Consider the following 26,918-nt stretch of genomic DNA (forward strand, 5'->3'; position numbering starts at 1 on the left):
TGTTTGTATATATGTATATCTTTATTTATATTGCGCCATCCAGGTACATAGCGCTTCACACCAGTAATACACGTGACATAATATTATAACACATAGTAATAATAATGGCTTCAGACATGACAGTAACAATTGGAAAGGGAGTCCTTGCCCTGAAGAGCTTACAATCTAAGTGGTGAGTAGGGAGAACACACAGAGAGAGCATTGCAGTGTTATTGTAAATGCATCTGCAAGGGGTCAAGGTCATTTCATGTTAGATGTATAGTATCAACTAGTGTATCATTAAAGAAGAGTTTTTTATGAAAGGCCCCAAAGGTGGAGAGAGAGGTGCCAGTCGGATATTGGGGGCACGGACATTCCAGAGGTGTGGAGTAGTGAATGAGAGATGTTTTAGGCGGGAGAGGGCTTTAGATACAAAAGGGGTAGACAGAAGACATCCTTGAGCAGAACACAAGAGTCCGGCGGTGTATAGCAAGAAATTTGGGCTGAAATGTAAGGAGGGGAAAAATGAATGTATAGCCTTAAAAGTGAGGAGGGTAATTTTGTAAGTGATACAGAGTTTACTAGGAAGCCAGGAAAGGAATTTCAGCAGGAGAGACTTTTAGACACATTTAGGGGCAAACTGTATTGTGTACTGTTGAGCACTCAGAAATACCGTTACTCTGCTCTCTGAGCTGGTTTTGGTGCAGAGCGACATAGCACATAATCAGATAGAATTGTAGGGAGGTAAGAAACAGGAATGTAGAAGAGCTTGCTGTCCCAGCCAGCGGAGTATCTCGTCCAGGGGTAAACGGCAATCAGGGCATGTTCCATGCAGTCTGTGACCTTGTACAGCTTGGAGCTACCAGTTGCAAGCAAATCACCCAGGTTCTGGACCCCTATGTGCACATAAAAGAAAGAAATGAAACATTACTAGGGTTGTTAATAAAGCCCAGCATCACCTTACTGTAGTCAATGTATTTCTCATAGTTGCTTAGAAGTAACAAAACTAATTGTAAGCTTCATAGGCAGATATTTAATGTGACTCTTGTGTTCCCGATGTGCAGCGCGTGGAACAATATTACAAAGGGAGGAATACAAATGAGTCCTGCAAATGTGTGACCTGGAAGTGCCCACTTCAGAAATCATGTGATCACTGCCCGTTCTCATGCTGTCCCCTTCTACGTCTCTCTTGAAGTGGAAACATTCCCGTCTACCCTTAATTCCGAGCAGACAAGCAGAGGGTCTCACAATTCTGGTAATACTGCTCTCCATAGTCCTTCTTGACTTCTGCAGGGAGATTCTCCCACAGCCGATTCAGGTTCTGCTTATGAGGTTCTGAGACAGCCATTGGAGTGCTGAAAGCGCCAGGCTCAATGATGGACACTTTTACCCCAAAATCAAAGAGCTCCCTTCTGCAGTGGGGGAAACAAAATAGGACAAATACATCATTACTATCCTTATGAAAGCAACTGTTCCATCAAGTACCTAGTATGGAGTTGCGATAAGTATTCACCCATGCAACACCTCTGCTGTTTTTTGTTCACAAATTAGATGGCACAGTGACTAGTACTAGCAAACATGAACTTGAGCTGAAGGAGCAGCTCGGTGAGTAAAGACACTGACTGGCGCAGGGGAACCTGGTTCAATTCCTGGTGTCTGCTCCATGTGACCTTGGGCAAGTCACTTTATCTCCCTGTGCCTCAGGCACCAAAATCATAGATTGTAAGCGCTACAGGGTAGGGACTGTGTCTGCAAAATGTCTCTGTAAAGCGTAATACTAGCAGCGCTATCCAAGAACAAACTATTACTATTATTATTATTATTGTGAAACCTATACACTTTTCACCAGGATCCTGATTGTAATTGACAGAGAATGATGCAGCAAATAGTGCAGATTTTATAAAGTGGTTCTGAAATAAAACATACTGTAGTAGTGGCCTTTAATGAGCACTGCCAATATTATATTACATTCATATAACCCCTCTTTAAATCCCTATTCAGTATGTAATATGTATACTAGGGTGAGGGGCCAAGTCTGTCTCCCCTGAGAGAGACTACTCAGCCTGCAAAGAACCAGGCTTCAGTCAGACAACACAACACAACACGTATCTTATTGATAATAATACTTTGTTGTGAATGATAAAAGGAAATCACATGCAGTGGCCCTAAAAATAAGAATATCACAGATAACACATAACAATCACACATATAGTACAAGGACAGATCTTGCTGCGCCAATGTCCCAATAGTCACTTATTCAGTCTTGGTGGCCTGTGTGCTAACTAATGGGACACTGTTGGTGCTGGCACAGCATTGGAGCTCATGTAGAGCCGTGTCGAATATTAGAAAGGATACTGAGGGGTTGTAGGGGCGATCCCACAGATGCATTCTCACTTTGTTTAGATCACAGCTTCGAACCACGCCAAAATGGGTTCCCTTTCTCTGGTGATGTATCACCCATGGCTCTTATCCGCTGTCTCCCACTATGATGCTCTGCCAGGCTTGGAGCTCTGCAACCGCACTGTTCTTCTGTCCGCAGGACACATCCTCTCTCTCACTCTCCTCATGGGTCTCTCTCCTGTCCCTCATCTTTCCCAGCCTATATATTTCCCCACTCTTCTTTCCCTGACATCATTATATTCTCAGTGCCCTATAGTCTTAGTCCTTTCTCCTGCTCGCAGCCATTGGCTGGTGGATATATCCATTAAAGCAGCAGCAGTGCCTTTTTTTTTCCATTTGTTGCTTCATACAAATAGGCTTGACGCAGTGGGTCTCTGGAGAGGAAACATGTTAATGTCAACTTCTAGTACCCCCTTATTCCTGAGATACTTACTGTATGTCAAAAAGGTGTGCCAGTGGCCGCTCTGGCTAGGCTAGCTGTAGTACTGTACATGTAATGGCGGCTTTAAATGTTCCTATTGGCCCATGTGAACAGAACATTTAAACTAAAGATAAAAATACTGGCACCCCGTATGGGGGAAAGTCTTTCTGAAAGCAAGGGGTCTTGGAGCTGAAGCTAACACAATTCAGTTTTGAAGAAACCCTATTTCAAACCTATTTAAAAATAAAAATGCAGAGTTTGGACCGATGCTTTAATACACTCGATGCTATAATTAGCATATAACCATGGCTGGTCCATCTATCTCTCTACCTTCCTTGTCACATAAGTGCTAGTAATACACAGACAGTGACAGGCTATCCTATGGGGTTTTCCCCCTCCTCATGCAGACTTCCTGCGTGACGGAAGTGGTGGTGCAGATACAGGGCCCTCCCTCTTTGAGCTCAGGAAGGAAGTAGCTAAATTATAGAATGAAGTTCAGCCCCTTGGGGTGAGACCTTTAGAAGAGTAGTGAGTGAGTAGAGTTCCAAACTATCCTTTCATAAGGTAGGAGCTTTCCTCGTCTCCTCCCGGATGGGAGTGAGACATGTGCTCAGCCCCTCATGGGTTGAGGCAATAATCTAATCCAGCAAGGCCTCACCATTACCCACAGGCCAGTACCATCCAGAAGCGAGGGATCTACCTTATCAATTGGAGCATACACTGCAACGACACCAGCAGTGGCTGCTGTAATAAAGATCAACAAAAAAGAAATCTGCATGCAGTTGGAAGCTGCAGATTGTAAACTCTGCTCAAGCTGAGGAGGGAATCTAATCCAAACAATTACATGGGGAGGGTGGTGCTCACAGGGAGTGTACACATTGTGAATATAAAGAAAGAAATAATCCCTTTAGTGTGGCACTAGAGAGGTTCACCCTAATTAAAACTTAAATTTTATTATACCTGATTAAAATAAATTGTTTGGAATAACCACATACAAAAAACAAACATACAATGATATTAAAAGACGGAGAGGTGTGATAGGGTGTTTAATGGAGGTATAATTATATATAAATACCTCTCTAATTAATACTTAGTGGACCCTATAGTAAGGGTGATCGCTATACTGGATATGTATAGGTATATATCAGACCCCTAGCCCAAAGCAATGGAAGGAGGGAAAGGCAGATGAATATGCTTAGCTGTTGGATGTGAGACTGAGTATATTTCTGGCTGAGTTAAAGCAGCCACTACTCACTGCACATGGTGTCATTAAATATACTTTTGTAAGCTTTATTGTGACAGGTCTAGTGTGAGGCCAGCCACATTCACTGCAGATATATAGTAGATCAACCCTAAGGTCTGAGTGCTCTTGCTGCCCACGAACGCAGTCTACGAAGCACTCAGACAGTATATCACACACACCTCACCGATGAGCCGACGTCACGTGACTCAGTCTCACATCCAACAGCTAAGCATATTCATCTGCCTTTCCCTCCTTCCATTGCTTTGGGCTAGGGGTCTGATATATACCTATACATATCCAGTATAGCGATCACCCTTACTATAGGGTCCACTAAGTATTAATTAGAGAGGTATTTATATATAATTATACCTCCATTAAACACCCTATCACACCTCTCCGTCTTTCAATATCATTGTATGTTTGTTTTTTGTATGTAATAAAGATCATCCTCATTTATACTTCTGGCTCTGCGGCAGTCTGTGTGGAGAGAGGTATTGGGAGTAGGACTGTAATAGCGGGGGCTGCCTTTGGCACTCCATATGTCTGGAGGTGCTGTCACCAAGAAGGAAAGAACTACAGGAATCCCCAAAAGTCTGCCCTGTCCCCCCACAACATCGCAGGCATCTCATCTCTCCTGTACCTCGCAGGTGATCAACATTACACCTAGCAGTAGCCTAGCCAAAATCTCCCAGGTGGGGTTTGGGGGGGGGGGGGGGGGGGGAAGATGCGCTACAGGCAGAACAGGTTAGGTCCTGGTATCCCCCTAGTGCATATACAGATATACATAAATATAGGGTATTACACTAATGTTTTTCTATACAAGATAATGAAAAGGACTTCACAATGCAACGTGATATGGATGAAATCACACTAGTCTTAGTGTTTAATGTCTTGTTGGTCTGTGTATGCACAGCATTATAAGATGGAATCGTGGTGCTGATGCTATCATGCATATCATTACATACCGACCATTTATCTTTTAGGAAGATTTGTTCCGGACGTCCTGGACCGAGATTCCACAAACTCCTGACTATTGTCCCTGGCTTATGGAGCTACCAGGGACCCCATGGTTCCAGGGGTAACCAGAGGGCTTAACCTTTTATTGTATAGCCTGGTTACAGAGTAAAGTAGTGAGGTGAATTGTGGGTTATTGCACTAGGCTATAACGTGATGTGGAAGTAGGAGCATAGCAAGCTCTGTACAGGTTGCGCCTGTACTGCGCACCTGTACTCCGCGCTGTCCTCTCATTGCATGGAACACAGTGAGTACCTTGTGGGATCTCCTCTTCCCAAGGTAATCAGAGGCTTTACAGTTAATCAAAGTGTAGCGATTGGACTCTGATGGCCACTCAACTACTGTCATAGAAAATACATAGATCATGGCTAAGCTCTGTAATGTTCCCTGTTCATGCTGCTCACCTTAGACTATCAGAGAATGCTTCCACGCCATACTTAGAGAGGCAGTACCCTCCACCAGTAATAGACAGCCTCCCTCCAATACTAGAAACATTGGCAATGCGTCCCTGGGCTTTTCTGATGAGATGCAGCAGATTCAGCGTCACGTCAATCATCCCCAGCAAGTTCACGTTCAGAACCTTGGTAAAATCCTCCTTCTTTTGCCATTCATTGGGGGCCATGGCAATCCCAAACCCAGCATTATTTACTAAACCCCAGAGCCCTGCAAGACACGGAATAAGAGGGAAAGGTAGAAAGACATCAATAATAAAAACAATGCTTCCCCCCTTTTAAATGTCAATTGTCATTACATCATCTTCTGATATGCATACACTTCAGCATTCAAGTTGGCAGGTAAAGAAACGTTTATTTCTCAATATTGGTCAAAGATATATGGTTTTCAAAATTCAATGGTGACATGCATTCTCTAAGATGGTGACTCTCTTCTGACTTCTCTTTGATAGATTCCTTCTCCTATTTTTGGTACTTGGCTAAGTATCTTAATACAGCAAATACTACCTACAGTATGTGGCATTCCCTATTCTGAGTGTTATCTCTGTACAAGGCCGTAGCATGTTTTTGTCTATCTAGCATATTGTATGAATAGCATCTTACATATAAGTTCTTCAAGCTTGTAATAGTTAAAGTTAATGTCACAGTCCTACAGTAAAACATACTGGACACCTAACAAGCTCCTATTGAACCCCCAAAATAACCACAACATATATATAAGCATATGAGTGTCACAGAGGAGTGCTACTGAGCATGGCAATATATATTTAAAACCAGAGACAGAACATAAAACACAGACAGAGCTCAGTGCACATCCAGTGAAACTCATACATGGTACAGTGCCTAAATATATATGTATAAATATCTATTAAATAAAATGGTCTTTTAGTTTAACATTTTGGCCAAATTGTTGTAAGCCCTTGAGCCAACTGCACGGCAGACCACGTTTCAAGGGTCCCTAACACTAATATAAATTCTTAATAACTTGTGTAATAACAGGAAGAATGATTTATAATAAATCTGTCAATATTAGTTGCAAAGTTCTAAGTCTGATTGAAGCTTTTATTCACCTGTACATTACCAGGAAAAGCACTCTGTATTAGATTTGTCACAATTATACTGCAAGCAAGCAAGTTCCCCTGAGAGTGGGAGATGCTATGGAGTGAGCTTTTAACCATTTAAATGGGGGAGGGGGTAAGCTTCAATTAGGTAGGAGGTTACCACCCTCCAATCAGCTAAGACTAGCTGAACAAGAATTGCAAAACATACTGGACACCTATAAATCATTTATTATAAATCACTGTCTGTGTTTATGTTCTGTCTCTGGTTTTAAACAGTCCTACAGTAAACTGCTAGGGTCTTCTCAGCAGCTGTCTATAACCAATCAAGCATACACTTCTTAGAAGGGGAAGGAGAGAATTTCTTACACCCCCTGTGTTTTGATGCCCAATATATTAGAGATCTTTAATCCTATTCAGAACATGTACGGTAAGTCTACTTCTGAAAACAAGTCACTTTTAAGGACATTTGCTCAGCATTTCCCTACTGATGCTGTGACGTAAGTCTCTACACTACACAAACATACCCCTTTTTGTGGGAGTTATCCTTATTACTAAATAACATTTTCTCCTGACAAAGCTTCACTCACCTGAATTTCCTACAGTGCTAGTGACCCACTTGGCAGCGGAGCTCACACTCTGGCTGTCACTAACATCCAGGATTACTGTTTGCAGTCTGCTGGATGTCTCCTTCTTCAGGTCCTCTGCCCCTCTCTCTGTAAGACAAGCAGCCAGCACGCGAAGCCCACGCCGGTCCAGCTGCTTCGCCAGCAGGTTCCCAAATCCAGAGTCACATCCAGTGATCAGCACATATTTATCTGAGAGATTCTGCAGTATCTGTCTCTGCCTGTGCCATCTGTACAGGAAAATCAGAGCCAAGAGCACCAGCAGAGGGAGCCACATGATGGGGGCAGCAGCTTCTCACTGTAATACAGATACATATCGGCAAAGTGTTTAATAATTATTAATTAAATTAATGTTCAAAAGACAGGAACAGCACTCTCAATAAGGGCTAAATGAGTGGCTCAGTGAGTAAAGACACTGATTCTGTAAACAATGACACAGAGTTTGAATCAGAGGAGTTTGGTTCAATTCCCTGTGTCGGCTCCTTGTTTCCTTGGGATTGTCACTTTATCTCCCTGTGCCTTAGACACCAAAACACATAGGTTATAAGCTCATCTGGCAGGGACTGTGTCTAACAATCCTATGTGGTGCGTTCTGCAAGCTATATTGCAATTGTGGATCCCATTGGGGAAAAAAGTGCTACATGAATTAAAATTCTTAGTAATACAGTAATAGACCAAGAAGATCAATACACCTAAACCAACCCTTCATCACCTCAGCGGTATAGAAAATACAAGAAAAGAAAAAAGTCTCAGCACTAGGAAAGAGGATAGAAAAAATAACATAAAATCTTCTTTATTCAATACACATTCAAAACTGCACCATAAAAAAAACAGAGGCAAGCATCTCGGGCCAAAAATCACCCTTCTAAAGGTCTAAAGCAGGGGTGTGCAAACTTTTGCTGCTGCGCCCCCCCCCCCCCCAACCCTTTCATGCTCTTCCCCACTGCTCGCGCCCCCCACCCCATTTACCTTTGTTCTGGCGTCAAATGACACCATGGGGCATGTGATGTCATGTCACGTGACCCCACGGCGGCCTTTTACGCAATGTTGCCATGGCGATGCGACGCCCAAAGTCAAGGTAAGTGAGTTACAGAGACCTCGCACGCTCCCCCGGCATTTAATTTACTGAGGTAAAATAGAACACACAGGCATACTTATAACTCTCCTGTAGTCCATGGCAATGAAATATACCATCCAGGTGCTGTCCCAATAATCGAAGAGGGGGGGCTGAAAATAGCCTCATATTCTTCTGTTGGTGTTACGAGTCACACAAGGTCTCTTCTCTGTTAGTGGAATTGTCTGATGTTTATATATAGGTTTATCTTCTTGCAGCTCCTTCACAAACCCCAGAATATGAAGAAGATGAGGTAGTTTATGGAGAGAGCTCCCCCCCCCCTTCCGGTCCTATGAGTCAGGGCCGGATTGATGGTGTGTCGTCAGTGCCTCGCAATTACCGAGGCCCCAGCGCTCTTCCCCGCAACATTTAAACTCATTGCTGAGGGAGAGTGTGGGACCTCTGTAACTCTATTACCTTCAACTTTGCGATCTACACCTGCAGCTTCAGGTAAGTTTTGTTCTTCTCTTCTTTCTTCAATCTTCTGTATTTGTAATCTATTCCTGGGGCAGATATTGTCCCGTCGTCTTCTTGAGGGCAAATGAGATGGTGCAGGCCATATATAAGGCCAATTTGACTGCCGAATGACACACCTCCAATCCGATTGGATGTGTACCATGTGACAGAACCTAGTTTTTTCTTTAAAGGATATGACATCATGTAAAGGGAGGGAAGCCAGCCAATCAGGAACGCTTTGCTTCCCCCCCTTTAAGATGATGGCACAAAAAACAAGATGACTGCCATCACGTTACTCCAACCAATTGGATTGTGAGATATACAGAACCATGTGAGGTATCACATTGTATATCCCCAATCTGATTGGTCGTAGTAAACCATGTTAGCGATTCAATTTTTGGAAAGGATGTGACTTCAATCCCTTTTGATGACTTGGTATACCATCGGATTGGAGGTGTGTCATTTGGCAGTCAAATGTGACGTCACAGGGTTTATATTAGGTCTGTACATTCTCATTTGCCCTCAAGAAGACGGCGGGACAACACCCGCCCCTGGAAAGTATTACAAATACAGAAGACTGAAGAAAGAAGAGAAGAACAGAACTTACCTGAAGCTGAGGATCATTGCGTCGTGAATCGAGAGCTTCCTGATACATCTGGAACCAAAGGGTGAAGACATCTAAAAAGGTAAGAAAACCATTCAATGTATGTAATTTTAATTTTTCAGGTATTTTGATTGTATTTTTTTTAATTTAATTTTTTTGCTTGCCCATTGACTGCCAATGTATTTATCTATGCCCCTTAAGGGCTATAGATAAATACAGTGACAAGCAATGCATTTATTTGCAAATGCTTACTTTTATTTCTTTTATATGTATTTTTGTTGATTGCTTTGTCTAATTATGTGTTTTTTGTTGATTAATTAAAAAAACATTGTATATTGTTGGTGTTTTGTTTTTTTAATTCTGATGCTTTTTGGTGTTTGTTTAGTTTAATTCTGTTTTTTTTTGGTGATTGGTTATTTTATTTCTGGTTTTATTTTGTTTTTGGTTAATTTAATTCTTGTGTTTCTTTTGGTGATTGGATTAATTTAATTTGGTATTTTTGGTGGTTGCTTATTTTTTAGGTTGTCTACCCATTGGCTGTCATAGTGGCAAAGCATGCCCATATAATATGGGCATGCTTTAACACTGTGCCAATCAATTGGTTTCTTGGCATTTCTACTGTAGTTATTTTTATGTAATGTGTTTTATTTTGTGCCTGTTTTTTTAGCTTGCCCATATTTTGCTATAGTGGCAACGCATGCCCATATTATATGGGCATGCGTTACCAATGTGCCAATCAATGGGTAGCGTGGGTGGGGGTAGATGTGCTGGGGAGGATGGTAAAGCCTCCCGGGTGGATAGCGGGGAGGGGCTTTAACCCCTTAATTACTATAATGGTTACTAACCGCTAAGGTGATTAAGGGGTTAGGGACCATTGATTGTATTTTTTATTGTTATGTTGCTGCCAATGGAGGACAAGGACGGTGATGAGGACGGCCTTCCTGCTAGCAGGGGTATGTGCAAGTTTTATTTACTTTATGCTGGCTGGCTTATGTTTTACTTTAAATAGACAAATGCTCTATTATCCATATCTGGTAATAGTAATTTTTCCATGACTGTACTGTATGTATTAGGGGGCGGGAGGGGGGATGTTGGGGCTACAGGGGGTGGGTTGTGTATTGGTAGGTAGTAGGTATTTTAATGTTTATTGGGGTTAGAGGGATTGGGTGAAGGGGGTACTTGGCCCAGGGTAGGTGGATAGGCCTACGGGGTGCGTCACAGGGGAGGGGGGGGTTAACCCCTTCATTACCATAGCAGTTACTACTAATGAAGGGGTTAACTCATGCAACCTTCCCGGTAGTCCTGACCAACCAACCTGGGCCAAGTACCCCCTTCACTCACCCCTCTGCCCCCCAAAAAACTGTTACTTTGCCTTAAGGTAATGAAACTGCTTTAATTTAATTTTTTACTACCGCACTGATTTCAGTCACAGGGACCCCCTGATTCACAAGATATGGGCCTCTGTATGGGGTGCCATACCAAGGCCAATATCTTGGGAAGCAGGGGGTCCCAGAGGCTGAAATCAATGCGGTTCAGCTAAGGAGACCCCCTGCTCATGTACACTATTAGTAAAAATTAATTTAAAGCAGCTTTATTACCTTGGCGGCTAGCCGCTATGGAAAATAAGTTTTTATTTATTTATTTGGTTTTATACAAGTGTACAGTAAGTCCTCGTTTTACGACGCTTCGCTTTACGACGAATGGCTTATCCGACGCTGTCCAATGCATCCCTATGGCCGGTTTTACGACGACAAAATGGCTTATCTGCCGCTCTTACAACGCTTTGCAAAGTTGCAACATTATGTCAATCAGAAAGCTGCAGTCAGAGAAATCATCCAGATCAGTCTGTGTGAAGGTTTAGTGGTGTAGTATGCCTTTAAACATGTCTAACAGTTTTAGTATACATGTCACGGTAGCTTATGACAAGATATAATGAACACCAAATATCTGGGTTGAACTGAACGAGGCTTAGATATAATAAAATATAATTTATTCCATAAAAAAGGTGAACACAGCAATATAGTACAATTAACAGACAAGAAGGTAACACTTACTTAGGGTTGGGGGATGGAGAAGTATCAGCTAGCAATTCTCCAGCAATCCGGTGACATTCAAGATGGTATCAGAAGAACTCAAAACTGTAGGGTTGACACAGTTTATATACCTGTGTAACCCTATTCTTAACGTTGAATACAGACTATTGGTGAACAATTATCTGTATCCAATCCCTAACGTGGAGACACAGATTAACCCATGCCTCCCAGCTAATTAGCCCATGTGTACTGGGACTCTATGGGTAGCCCCATAATTAAATCAGGGGCAACGACCAGTCTACCAAATGAAGTATCTGCATTGTTTGTAGGTGAAGACATAACACTTACAAACCACTCCAGTTTGATGATTCTCCACCCTCAGGTAACAATTAGAGTGGCAATCTGTTGATTAGTACTGGGTCTGTTGATTAGTACTTAGTGTAAACAATCAGGCAGTTAACTTTTGATCACAGTCCTTAGCTCAATCTGCCGGCTGACCTTCATGACCTATTAGCATAGCAGGGGGAGTCTGCATTTTCAGAACAGATCCAAAATACCATAAATATACACTTTAATATCTACACATATTAATAAGTTCCATTCTGGTGGGCTCAGTGGTCGAAATTTGCCAGTTTTTAATGCCTACAGTGACTCCACACATTGGCCAAATATCAACTCTCTGCGACCTCCAGAACTGGAGATACAGAAATGCAATTTAAAACATTAAAATACAGGATTATATTCAAATGGGCGGCAGATTTGAATATTACAATAGAAAGAGAGATTTGGGAGGAAATTTGGCTGGCAGCCTCGGGAACGTCCATATGCACCATAACGAAGGAGAACATTTATAAAATTCTCTATCACTGGTACCTCACCCCAGCGAGATTGAGCTAGATCTACCCCCTGGCGTCGGACCTATGTTGGAGAGGCTGCGGACTTAGAGGGGACATGGCCCACATCTGGTGGACCTGTCCGGAAATTGTTAAGTACTGGGCTAAGGTCCAAAATTTGATAAAAGAGGTCACAGACCTAGAATTACCTATAGAACCGCTGACCTTCCTACTTGCAAGGCCAATACCCGGTATTGGCCGGACAACTAGGAAATTAATCTCCCATATTCTAACTGCGGCCAGGGGTGAAATAGCGGCCTCCTGGAAGAGACAAACCACCCCATCTAAAAGGTCCATTAAAAAAAGGGTCAGTGAAGTGATGCTAATGGAGAAGCTGATGGCAATGCTCAGGCAAAAGCTTATTGCATTTGACAAGATATGGGAGCCCTGGTCACTCTTCACGAGATGAGGGCCCCGGTAGGTAGATACCACTTAAGGGAGCAAACTAAGCCCCCCGAATCCCTGCGCCAACCCCTTGTGACCAAAGGTCCCAGAAACGTGACCTCCAGGATGTGAACTGCCCCCCCTCTCCCCTCCTCCCCCCGGCCCCCCTGTCCTCACTCTCCGAGGACCTCCCTTTCTAGGACAATCAAGGTTGCCCTTTCTTTACCCCGAAAAAAGTTAAAATGTTTATGTATTAGGCTGTGAAATGAACCTGTAAATCACCTGTTGTACCAATGCCTAATAAAATTATTTGGAAAAAAAAAAATACAGGATTATAATGAAACATGGGAACAGGGGAACATACATTTTCATGACATGACAAGGTGTAAACCACATTCCTGGACCGCAGTCCAGTTAACCCCTTGCCTCCCTGGTGAGGTCAGGGGGTGGCCATATGGGGTGCAACCCCTTTAATACCGGGCCAACCCCCCTCTCCCTCTACACCTCCCCTTTTTAATGGGTGACTTGTGGCCCACTGGCCCTAACGGGGAGTGGGGCACTGCTGGCACCATTAATGAACTCAGTCTCAGAGGGATACTCCTGACGTGAAAGTCCATCAGCATTGCTGTTTTCATTATCCTTTTTGTGCTGAATGGTAAATTCAAACTCTTGCAAGGCCAAGCTCCACCTTAGCAACTTGGCATTCTCCCCTGATGCCCTCTGCAGCCAACTCAGGGTGTTGTGGTCTGTGAGGACCGTGAAAACCCTTCCATACACATAGGGCTGGAGGTTTTTGAGTGCCCACACAATGGCCAAGTACTCTTTCTCAATGTGGCATAGGCCACTTCTCTGGGGAGTAGTTTTTGGCTCAGGTTCACCATAGGGTGCTCTCTACCGTCGTTCCCCACTTGGCTCAACACAGCCCCAATGCCATTGTCCAAGGCATCAGTCTGTATGAGGAAATGTTTGGTATAGTCTAGGGCAGCCAGTATGGGGGCCCCAGCAAGAGCAGTTTTTAGTGCCTGGAAAGCAGTTTCACAGGCAGGAGTCCAGGTGATAAGCACAGGCAGTTGCTTCTTAGTCAAATCAGTCAGGGGTTTGGCCACGGCGCTGTACTGTGGGACAAACTTCCTATAGTACCCTGCGGTGCCCAAAAATGCCATGACCTGTTTCTTGGTTTTTGGAACAGGCCACTGAACTATGGCTTCTACCTTGGCTGGCTCTGGTTTGAGGTGACCTCCACCCACCTTGTGCCCTAAGTACAGAACCTCTGCCATCCCTACCATACACTTAGTGGGTTTCAAGGTAAGCCCAGCCTCCCTGATCCTATCTAGCACCGCAGCTACATGTCCTAAATGGGTGTCTCAGGAATTACTAAAGACAGCAATGTCATCTAAGTAAGCCCTGGCAAAGCTCTGCATCCCTTACAGTAACCTATTGACCAGGCGTTGGAAGGTAGCCGGGGCATTCTTCATCCCAAATGGCATCACTAAAAACTCATAGAGGCCACTTGAAGTGATGAATGCTGACTTCTCCCTAGCCTCCAGGGTCAGTGGGATTTGCCAATAGCCTTTGCTCAAATCCATAGTGGTCAGATACTTTGTCCCCACGAGTTCATCCAGTAACTCATCCATGCGGGGCATGGGGTAGGCATCTGACACCGTCCCAGCGTTGAGCAAGCGGTAGTCCACACAAAATTATTTTGTGGGGTGTGTGTCACGGTATCTTATGACAAGATATAACGAACACCAAATATCTGGGTTGAACTGAACGAGGCTTAGATATAATAAAATATATTTATTCCTTAAAAAGGTGAACACAGCAATATAGTATAATTAACAGATAAGAAGGTAACACTTACTTAGGGTTGGGGAATGGAGAAGTATCAGCTAGCAATTCTCCAGCAATCCGGTGACATTCCAGGTGGAATCAAAAGAACCAACTAAAAACTGTAGGGTTGACACAGTTTATATACCTGTGTAACCCTACTCTTAACATTGAATACAGACTATAGGTGAACAATTATCTGTATCCAATCCCTAACGTGGAGACACAGATTAACCCATGCCCTCCAGCTAATTAGCCCATGTGTACTGGGACTCTGAGGGTCTTATTTCTGTAGCCCCATAATTAAATCAGGGGCGACGTCCAGTCTACCAAATGAAGTATCTGGTAGGATCTGCATTTTTTGTAGGTGTAGACATAACACTTACAAACCACTCCAGTTTGATGATTCTCCACCCTCAGGTAACAATTAGAGTGGCAGTCTGTTGATTAGTACTGGGTCTGTTGATTAGTACTTAGTGTAAACAATCAGGCAGTTAACTTTTGATCACAGTGCTTAGGCTCAATCAGCCAGCTGCCCTTCATGACCTATTAGCATAGCAGAGGGAGTCTGCATTTTCAGAACAGATCCAAAATACCATACATATACACTTTAATATCTACACATATTAATAAGTTCCATTCTGGTGGGCTCAGTGGGTCGAACTTTGCCAGTTTTTAATGCCTACAGTGACTCCACACATTGGCCAAATATCAACTCTCTACGACCTCCAGAACTGGAGATACAGAAATGCACTTTAAAACATTAAAATACAGGATTATAATGAAACATGGGAACAGGGGAACATACATTTTCATGACATGACAAGGTGTAGTCCACATTCCTGGACCGCAGTCCAGTTAACCCCTTGCCACCCTGGTGAGGTCAGGGGGTGGCCATATGGGGTGCAACCCCTTTAATACCGGGCCAACCCCCCTCTCCCTCTACAATACAGTTCTGGATTTAATAAATAGAATCTTTACATCATAATGTATGTGTGTGCAGCATAATCTTATTGTTTGAGTAAAATATTTTGTGTATTTTAGCATTAAAATTGCCTTCAGGAGCGAAACGTTTGATTTAAACAGTGTTCCTTAGGGAAAATGTGATTCGCTTTACGACGTTTCGCTATCCGACGCCATTTTGAGTAACGCATTGCGTCAGATAACCGAGGACTGCCTGTACATGAGCAGAGGGTCTCTTGAGCTAAACTGCATTGATTTCAGTCTAGGGGACCCCTTACTTCCCGAGATACAGTCCCCGGTATCCCCCTGCAGGATTTAAATCCCCCAGTCACGTGACACATTCCCTTTCCCTATTGACCCATCTCTGCCTGCCTGCCCCTGTTGACCTCCTGCATGTCTGCCCCTGCTGACCCCCTGCCTGTCAGCCAGCCCATTGACCCATTCCCTGTTGACCCCTGCCTGCCCCTATTGACCCCTTCCCTGCCCCTGTTGACACCTACCTGCCTGCCCGTTGATTCCCTATCTGCCTGTCCTAGTTGACCCCCTCCCCACCAAGATCCTCACATTTCTCCTCAACCCCTTACCTCTTAAGCCCTTTCTCCTCCAACCTTTTATTAACCCATTCACTACCAAAGAGGCAGCAGGGCATTGGAGGGAGATTTGATGCAAATCATTCCCAAACCCTTCCATGTTTGCCCTTCCCCATCTCACCTACACTGCCCTTCTCCAACTCACCTACACCGCTTCCATCACCGTCATCCATCCACCCCTCATCCCAGCACTCACCCTTATATATTCCCTCCATTTAAAAAAAAAAAACACAATTAAGTTATAATGCTAAAAATACATAACATATATTATGTATTTTTTCCATTTTATAAATGAAATGTTTTTTTTTTTTTTTTTTTAAATGGTGGTAATATATAAGGCTAAGAGTGATAGGATAGGGATGTTAGGAGGATTGGAGCAATGTAGGCGAGTGATAGGATGAGGGGGATGTTAGGGAGGTGGTAGCAGTGTACTGTAGGTGAGAGTGATGGGATGTTAGGGGGATGGAAGCAGCGTGGGTGAGTTATGTGATGAGGGAGGGGTTAGGGTGATGGTTGCAATGTAGGTGAGCGATGGGATGAGGGGGATAATAGGGGGATGGGAGTAGTGTAGGTGAATGATGGGATGACAGGGATGTTAGGGTGATGGGAGAAGTGTGGGTGAGAAAGGGTAAAGTGGAGACATGGAAAGGGTTTGGGAATCAAAGGCCCTTAGCTCTAGTAGATATATAAAATATATTTATTTTGAACATTTTAGATTTATTAGAACATTTTCGGGCTTTAAAAACTGCCCCCAAACGTACAAATACTTGAGTTCAACAAAGAGTTAAATTGTAAAAGGCAGATTTGAGCACTAACATATAAGGAATAAATAGGGATGAAGATTTTGCAGGAAAAAATATTATATATTTGTATAAAAGATTGTTCGAAAAGCAAAGTGAATACCCTTAGGTAATACTGTAAATATAAAACAAAAACAAGTCTAAACCAATGTGGCTAAATAAACAGGTAGGGGAGGAAATGGAAAAGAAGAGGCAGGTGTTTAGATTCTTAAAGTCAGAAGGGACGCAGGCATCGTACTGTATAAGAATTATAAGGAATGTAACAAAAATTGCAAAAGGGTAATCAAATTAGCAAAAATGGATAATAAAAAAAGTATTGCAATAGAAAGTAAGATCAACCCTAAAAAGTTTGTTAAGTACCTTAATAACAAAAAATTTAGAAAAGAAAATATAGGACCCTTTCAGTGTGATATGGGCAGGCAAATTATTGGTGATAAGGAAAAAGCAGAGGTATTAAGCAAATTCTTTCTTCTGTATTTACCAGGGAAGAATCAATTTCAATGGGAGGAAGCCATCACCTCTATATAATCGAACAATAAGTTAATTGAGGAAGAAGTTGATAGGCGGCTTGATCAAATTAAAGTAAATAAGGCACCTGGCCCTGATGGCATACATCCAAGAGTTCTTAAGGAGCAAAGTTCAGTAATAGCTAAACCATTACATTTTATATTCAAGGACTCTATTTCCACAGGCACAGTACCACAAGATTGGCGTAAAGCAGATGTGGTGCCTATATTTTAAAAGGGAGATAGATCACAACTGGGGAATTAGAGACCTGTAACTCCGACATCAATAGTAGGGAAGTCACTTGAAGGTTTACTACATGATAATATTCAGGAATACCTAATGGAAAACAAAATTATTAGAAATAGTCAGCATGGTCGGGCAAGACAAGCCTGGGAGCTATGAGATGCACGTGGAGGATATGGTCTAAGTCTAAAACGAAATATAGTTTAACGTCTTCCCCTTCAGAAAACACTCATCTATTCGGCAACCCGGATTTCCCCCCGGGTTGCGACCCCAGGGACTTTAAACAATTTAAAAAGGTCAGTAAGACAAAGGCCTCCGATTTGATAGTCGGGGGAAAGCTCATGTCTTTCTCTGAATTACAGAAGAAACACCACCCAGTAGTCCTCCCTATGTTCAGCTTCCTGCAGATCAGACACTTCCTGATGGGAGTAGCTCCCAACTCTAAGTTTGAAAAACCCACTAACTTTGAGAAGCGGTGCGCAGTAGGGGCGTATCGGAAGGGTTTGATCTCAGGACTATATGAAGGGTTAGCACAATTCTTGATACTCGTCAACCATAGCTGCATGTTAAAATGGACTGAGGACCTCAATCTAGAGATAGATAGAGATAATTGGGAGGACATTTGGGAAGCAGCAGCTAAAACATCAATTTGCACCACTATTAAAGAGAATATCTACAAAATTCTATTCCACTGGTACCTCACCCCGAGTAGGCTGAGCCAGGTCTTCCCGGGTTGTCCGACCTCTGTTGGAGGGGCTGTGGCCAGAAGGGAGACCTGGTAAATATTTGGTGGACGTGCCCGGGTATTCAGCCGTTCTGGAGTATGATTCACTCCCTGGTGGAGGAGACGTTGGGATTGGAGGTCCAGCTGAGTCCACTAACATTCTTATTAGCAAAACCTATGGAGGATCTCCCAAACTCATCCAAAAAACTGGTATCGTTCATCCTAACAGCAGCTCGCTGCGCAATAGCTGCAAAATGGAAGCAGATTAAGCCACCAAGCAAACAAATGGTGTTAGCCAAAATAAGGGAGGTCAGATCAATGGAGCTGCTATCAGCTCTTTTGAAACAAGATGTTGATAAATTCAACAGAATCTGGGAAGAATGTCCCTACGACTAAAACCAAAAATGCTGGATGTTGGCGTCTTCAAGAAGCGTGCTGGAAATTGGCCGGTGCGGGGCCTCGGTTGGGGGGGGGGGTTGCCTCCCCCCTGCATCCTACTCCCCACACCCATCCCTTTCCCTTCCTACCCCTTCCCCTTCTCTTCTTCTTCTCCTTTTCTGTTTCTTCCCCACTTGGTCCAACTTTCTATCCCCCTCTTTCGCGTACCAAAAGGGAAACATGGACCTGGCTCTTTCGAGGCGCTCCTGCCCGGCTGGGGGGGTGCGCAGCAAGGGGGTATGACCATTAGATCTGGGGAAGAAAACGCTTCATCTGAAATCACTCGCGCCACGCCTCCTCCACTCGGCATATTGCCATGTGTCGTGGCAGTCTGCCTCCCTCTACCTAGATTTGAGATATATTATCATGTATGTTTTTCCCTGAAAAATCTCAATAAAAAAGTGTGAAACAAAACAAAAGAAATAGTCAGCATGGATTTATTAAAGATAGTTCGTGCCAAACTAACCTTATTAGTTTATTTGAGGAGGCAAGTAGGAATTTAGACCAGGGTAATGTAGCTGATGTGCTCTATTTAGAGTTTGCAAAGGCTTTTGATACGGTTCCATACAAGAGGTTTATGTACAAAATAAAGGAAATCAGACTCGGTAAAAATATTTGCACCTGGATTGAAAACTGGTTGAAGGATAGATAGAGGGTTGTCATAAAGGGAACTTTTCCAGGTTGGGTTAAAGTTGTAAGTGGAGTATAGTACTTCAAGGATTGGTACTGTGACCCTGCTTTTTAACTTGTTCATTAATGACCTTGAGGTTGGCAGAGAGAGCAAAGTCTCCATCTTTGCTAATGACACTAAATTGTGTAAGGTAATAGAATCAGAGCACAATGTAATTTCTCTACAGAAGGACTTGGATTTACTGAAAATATGGCAGGTAAATGGCAGGTGAGGTTTAATACAGATACTGTAAATGTAAGGTTGTGCATTTGGGAAACAAGAATAGATAAGCAACTTACAAATTAAATGGGGATAAATTAGGAGAATCGTTGATGGAGAAGGATTTAGGCAAATAAGATCTTATCTTGCATTAAACAGGGAATGCATGGAAGGGCAGTAAAAATAATTATTCCCCTTTATAAAGCATTAGTGTCATAATAATATCATGAGATATTATGTATTTTAAGCCACCTGGTGGTTCAGTGGTTAATGGTGCAATTATTTGGGTTTAAAACACAAGGTATTTGGTTTATGACGGGTCAATACATTTTCTGAGTCCGTGTGGGGCTTTAAAGAGAATTTAATTGTGGGGGCATATCATGGATAGCCCACTAAAAGTGACGCATGTGGGGCTTAGAAGTTCATAAACGCTAATCAGATACTATTTTGTCAACCTCAAAGAAGCCTCAACGTTCATGAATAATTATTGGTACATTCCAGAGAGAGGAGACACAGATTATGCTTTCGTTGAAGGACTTTATTAAAAATGAGAATATCATGTGGCGTCATCTACTGTACATACTAAGAGTCACAGATCTGTAATCGTGTCACAAAGTCACATGTACTGAGGCCAGATATGGGAGGTCTAGTAGGTAATAAGGGACAGATATCCATTTGTCACTCAAATTTGGGATTAAGGCGGTCATGATTAGTCTTGTTGCGTTTGTCATGAGCGCCTGAATCTATTAATGTGACTCGCGTATGTCTAAATATTAGAGACGGGAAGTTATGAGTGCAGTTATATACTAAGGCACAACTCAAACGTCGTTTATAGCCTTTTTTTAACTCTGTCATAAAACTGTCAATCTCGCATTTGACTTACGACGGGTGGGTTTATGTTGTTTCAATGTGGAAAAAAGAATACATAAACCTTAGCAAGGATTATGAAATTCAGATTTCAACAGAGGTGTGTTTTGGACCAAATGTGATTTCTCAATACTATGCCAGTGATCTCTCCGAAAAGGGGGGGGGGGGGAGGGAAAGAAATCCTGACATTCTGCATGGTAACATAGTGTATAGGGATTTCTGTTTTGTTTTATCCTTTTATTTTAAGAAACTGTCCTGCATTTATTGTAATTGTCTGTTCTTATAATCTAAGCACTGTATTTTTATATATTTAAAACATTTCATATGTGATGCTTTGGGCTCTGAATGAACCTTTGTATGCTCTGTAGTGAGTATTTCCGTTTTCGCTACAACAGACTTTGTGTGCTACGTGCATTTTTTTTTCTATAATAAACAGACACCCGAAACCTTGGCAAATATTAATTTTACATCTTATTTATGCATAATATCTCGAGTGGTGGAAGCGTTTATATATGATTGCAATTGAGTAAGGGGTTAATATTAGCTCATTGACAGTACCTTGCATGGTGGAAGGGTGAGGTGGCTAGAGTACCGGTATGTATTAATCCTGGTTGCAAAACTAAGTCACATGCTCACTTGTGTGCTGTTCGTTACTTATGGTATATGGGGACGGATTGAGGGGAGATATTGGACCTTTGGAAGGTGAAGAGTGGGACAGCATGCAAGCTGTGTATTAACTTTTGTCCCGTATGTAGGCCACATGCAACCAGGTGTGCGTGACAATCAGTAAGACCACACTTTGAATATGGAGTACAATTTTGGGCACCACTCCATAGAAAAGACATTATAGAACTAGAAAAAGTGCAGACAAGAGCCACCAAATTAATAAAGGGGGTGGATAATCTGATTTATAATCTGTGTGCACTGACTGATCATGGGGTGATTTCACCCTCATTGTGTGGTGCTTGGTCGTTTGGCTTGTGCACATGCGTGGTGCATTGTGACGGGATGATGTTGTGACAATCGTGAGGATTTGGCCCGGGATTAAAGGGGTTACACCCCAATTGGCCACCCTCTACTCTCACCTGGGAAGCAAGGGTTTAACTGGACTGAGGTCCAGTAATGTTTTTTTTACCTCGCTTCAATATCCAAATGCTTATTCCCCTGTAAAAAATGTATTGTGTCTGGGCCAGTGTCTGCACCACACACACTGGGGCTTAAGGGGTTAATAAGCTACAGTTTAAGAAAATACAACTGTATTGTGTCTTTTCAGAAAATCTGGACTTCAAAAGGCTTGATTGAAATTGAATGTGAAAAGCAGAAGGGGTTTTTAGTGTACAGTATGTTAATACCTGTTTGCAGGAAGTTAAAGTGGGTTGTGAGCGTTATAACTCACACTTACAAACGTCTCTGCTTCAAGAGGTCTGGGGCATTGAGTGTGTAATCTAAAACCAGGTGACAAATGTCCACTACCCAGGGGTCCCTGCTTCAAAGGATTTATTGATGGGGGCAAGGGGTGCGGCTACCCAAGGAGAAAATCAGAATGGGTGACCTTATTAAATATAAGAATATTATGAGATGTCCTTGGCTGAACGTGGTAAGAGTTACATAGGTGTATTCGTGGGATTTAGCCCCAATTAATGATTCTAAACACTTGATATCTAACAGATACTAAGAGCCAGATATTAATATCTCTCTTAATTTTAGTGCTACATGGTAATATTTAGTCTCATTGGGAGCGTCACGTGTGACGGAAGGTATTAATATTTCTCGCGTGCCAGTAAGTACTACTAAACTGAAGTTATGAAGTTATCTACAGTATTTATGGAATTTTGGTTCTGTTATGATAATGAGCAGGAAGGACATCATGCTAGAATTTACATAGCCTGGTGATCAAAGGCTAAATTGCCTAATTGTTTATGCTTGTCCCAGGGACCAAAGGAACTGAATTTTTAAGTGTGATACTTCACACTAAACAATGGAAGTCAAACAACTTCAAATACTTTTGCTAGCCTTTTCGGCATCTAGGGTTAAGAGATGAGTTTGACATTGTATTTAAGTCAGAGTCACCCCTTACTAAAATGTCTTTCGTGTCTTGATGATTATAAAAAATTGCTGTATGAACTGCCAGTCCAGATGTGACTGTTTCATCATTTCCATCTTTAAGTAAGTGTCCATATTTTGCCTGTTATTTGTATAATCTGTTGTGTTCACCTTTATCAAGGAATATATTATATTTTATCATATCTAAGTCTCGTCCCAGTTCAACCCAGTTATTTTGGTGTAAATTACAACCTGTCATAGGCTATCGTGACAGACGTCATCGCGTCTTTTGGCGCAAATTTACTGAAACAGCTGTATTTAAAAGCATTGTCCTTACAACCAGTGCCTGACTCCTTGATAAAGTGTGTATCCGCACAAAACGCATAGGAGGGTTCCTAGACCTCCGTTTTTTTATGTTGCTCTAAGAAAATAATTTTTTATACTCTAATTTGGCTAATTTTATACACTCTGTTTGGCTGTGCTCCATATATCCATTTTTTTGCTCATCCATATTACACCATTGGCAGCACACCTATTGAGGAGACACAGGACAGGGACACACTCACTTTTATATATGTATGTATGTATGTATATCTATATATAAGCCTATAGGGGAACCATGTTGAATTGTTTTGAAGCAAAAGGTGGCACTGTGTGCTCATTTGCATGTCATTTCCCAGAATCCCTTGCTGCAGTGGAAGTGCTGTGTGCTGGGTGATAATGGTGAAAGGTGGGGTTGCAGACCTGTCTAAGACATGCAAATGAGCATACAGTAATATTTCCATTTGCTATATGCTTTGCTGTGGAAGGTTTTTATCACTTTTTTACCCATCATAGCTTAACTAAGTACGGTAAAACCGATCCCTGCTTCATTTTTTGCATAGCCAGTGGAACCAACCTCACACTGGGGAGACCCATTAAGGTCGAAACAGTCTGTCTGTGGGTGGGTTTACTGGCTATGCATCTTAACCCTGACTGTGCTCAAAGCTGTGACCATGCAGCAAGCTTAAGCCTATAGGGGAACAATGTTGAATGGTTTTGAAGCAAAAAGTGGCACTGTGTGCTCATTTGCATGTCATTTCCCAGAATCCCTTGCTGCAGTGGAAGTGCTTTGTGCTGGGTGATAATGGTGAAAGGTGGGGTTGCAGACCTGTCTAAGACATGCAAATGAGCATACAGTAATATTTTTATTTATATATATATATATATATATATATATATATATATATATATATATATATATATATATATATATATCCAATCACGGTTTAAGTTATGGTGGGTGAAAAAGGCAATAAGAAACCTCCACCATATTGCATATAGCAAATAAAAAGATCACTTGTGAGCACATTCACAAGTCTTAGGCAGGTCTGCAACCCCGCCTTTCACCATTATCCCCAGCATACAGTGCTTCCACTGCAGCAAGGGATTCTGGAAAATGACATGCAAATTAGCACACCGTGTCATCTTTTGCCTGAAAAACCATTGTTACTGCACCGACACACTTTATTCGAGCAAATACCCAGTACGTACCTGGTAGATACCTGGAATGCGCCGCTCCTCACCTCTGACAAGCCCCGTTGCGTTTGCCTTCCCAGCCTGGGTTCATGCCTGGCTGACGGGCGGCTGATCTGTTAAATGATAATGATTAGGATTTAATAGGCTGCAATGCTTCGCGTGTCTACCAGATGGCATAAATTCATGAATTGTAATGCAGTATATATATATATATATACTGTGCAGTATTGCAGCCAGCGGGAATAAAATGCTTCAATCCCTGCCTGGAAAATACTTCAATGCACTCGGGCAGAAAACAGTCACAAACCTTAATACACCCGGGTATACCCGAATTCGTGGGACTAGCCGAGCTCGAATAAAGTGTGTCGCCAGTGTACATGGAGCCCATATAATCTTAGGCCTGGGTCCCGCTGCATCCAATGGCGCGCGAGGCCGCATGCGCGCCACTCACCATCTCCTAATGTCCTTCCGAGCCGGCCCCAGTCCTTCCTCACTGCAAGCGTCACTACGCGCTGTGACGCGTCAGCCATCAGGGGCTACAATAGGATTGTAATCCCCAGCGGTGACGCGTCACGTGGTGTGGTAGTGAGCCAATGAGGAGGGGATATCGCTGGCAGGAGGGTGGACCTTTGAGTTTCCGAGAGACTTTAGAGGAGCTCTGCACCGACCTAGTTTCTTGCTCTGCCTGTGTCCCTTTTGCCCAGCGCATAAATTAGCAATGCGGAGACCCTCCCCCATACTTCCCCTCTCCTTGCAGCTTCTCTGCCTGCACAGCACTTCCCCTTAGCGCTCGGGGGATATTAATGAGGCGGGCACTGCCCGTCTCTGCTTGCCTTTTATGAGCGGCAGTGTCTGCTGGTTTGATCTGGGATGTTCAGAGAGATAGAGCCTGGGAGGGGGGCTGATCCAGAACGCTAACAATGCTGACCTGTGTTCACCGGCAGTGAAGAGTTTAGACAGTAGTAGGAAACAATGCTGTGAGCTGCTTTGTTTTGGCCCCGCCCCCTGAGCCGTTTTGGCCCTGCCCCCCTCGCTTAAAAAACCTGCTCCCTACGGACCGCAGATAGCGGTGAAGTGCCGTACACGCGCCACCTGGACGCCGTGCCGGCGCGTGCAGCGGGGCCTTAGCCTAATGCTCGCTGTTAACACAGCTTTAAAGCACAGCATGGGAATCAGATGCAAAGTCAGAGAAACCATTCACAGACATGTTTCAACCTTAATGGGTCTCATCAGTGTGAAGTTGGTTGTACTGATGGCTTTAATCTTTTTATTTGCTATATGCAATACGGTGGAGGTTTCTTGTTGCCGTTTTCACCCACTATAACTTAAAACGTGATGGTAAACCTTAAAGCCTTTAAAATTGCATTGCTTTCTCCTGGCAACCCTTCCAAACAAACCATACTTGTTCAGTCTTTTTCTAATTGTACTGTCATGAACTTTAACATTTAACATGCTAACTGAGGCCTGTAGAGTCTGAGATGTAACTCTTGTTTATATTTTTGCAATTTCTCTGAGCATTGCACGGTTTGACCTTGGGATGAATTTGCTGGGACGGAGGCTTAGGCCTCCTGTGAGCAGACAGGTACAGCAGCACACGTGGTTACCCGCGTAGTTCCCTTAGACATAGGGAAAGGGGGCTACACATACATTATCAACTTTAGTGAATAACAGTACTACGATTAACATAACGGTAAGTAGCCTAACAGAGTTTAGTGGATCTCCCTCTTAGTTATTACACCCTATCCCTCACTAGTTTTGCCTACATTCTTCTATTCTAAATCACAATACAGGAAACACCACTGGAATTCATAACACAGAGGAGAGATCAGTTGCCTGCGTTCCTCCTGGAATGTTTTGTCAGTGAAGTCATGAACTTGTTATTCAATAGAAAAAATCCTCTATTGCACTGCGTTAAAAGCACTATTTTTATTGGGCTCACTGCAGTGGGCTTAGTGCTTATTTACTTTCAGGCAGGGTACACATGCAATACTTTAAAGAGGTTAAAAATCTCCTTTAGCACTTCAGGAGCTGTGTTACAATGTTGTTTTTGAGATATGTGGAGTTTGGTTACCATATGTTAGAACAGGGAAGTACAATCTTTTTCCCCTGCGCCCCCCTGCCGGCTGTCCCCCTCTCTTCGTGCCCCCCCTCCTTACCATGGCTCTGGTGTTCTGGCGTCATGACGCCATGGCAACGCAATGTTATAAGACCCCACGGCATGGCGACGCGTCACCAGAAGCCTTCTGAACCAAGGTAAGGGAAGTTACAGAGGCCTTCGCCGCTTCCCCGGCATTTAATTTAAATACCTTCGGGAAGAGCGCGGCGCATCTGTAATCCCCACGCCCCCCACAGAGAATCTCGTACCCCCCTGGGAGTCACGCCCAGTTTGGGCACCCCTGTGTTAGAGCATCTTTTGACTCCTCAATGTATAACTCACCTATTGGGAATTCCCAGTTGCTTGGAATATAAAATACAATAAAGAATTAGGTCCTGTACTTTGGGCATTATCAAGTACGCAATGATTTTGGAGGATATCCCACCTCTTTATTGACCCTTTGTTTATGGCCAAAAGTACGGAGTTGGGTTATATAAAACCACAATTGGTTTAGCCCTTTCTGGAAATGCTGTTTACTTATTCTAACCTATTTTGTAAACTCAAAAAAGCATAAAAAGCACTCACCTTTAAAGGGTTACAAAGTCAAATATCTGAACAATCTCTGTAGGTCAGTGGTAACGTGGCTCCCAGCTAACAAGTCAAACATGCACATGCACACAGAACTGTGCTGTTACAGTATAATATCTGAAGGAGGGATTAGCTCTCAAATAAAAGGC

General features: G+C 42.9%; 1 protein-coding gene across 1 annotated transcript; it reads right to left on the reverse strand.

The window, feature by feature from the left end:
- Positions 1-26,918, reverse strand: LOC142489894 (retinol dehydrogenase 7-like). Its single transcript, XM_075591464.1, has 5 exons — positions 26,767-26,918; positions 7,158-7,491; positions 5,462-5,720; positions 1,228-1,391; positions 1-875 (listed from the first exon to the last, which is right to left on the reverse strand). The coding sequence occupies exons 2-5, from the start codon at positions 7,468-7,470 to the stop codon at positions 655-657; spliced, it is 957 nt and encodes a 318-aa protein (XP_075447579.1). The 5' UTR covers positions 7,471-7,491; positions 26,767-26,918; the 3' UTR covers positions 1-654.

The sequence above is a fragment of the Ascaphus truei genome, chromosome 3, assembly GCF_040206685.1.
Source record: "Ascaphus truei isolate aAscTru1 chromosome 3, aAscTru1.hap1, whole genome shotgun sequence".
In the NCBI taxonomy this organism is placed as follows: Eukaryota; Metazoa; Chordata; class Amphibia; order Anura; family Ascaphidae; genus Ascaphus; species Ascaphus truei.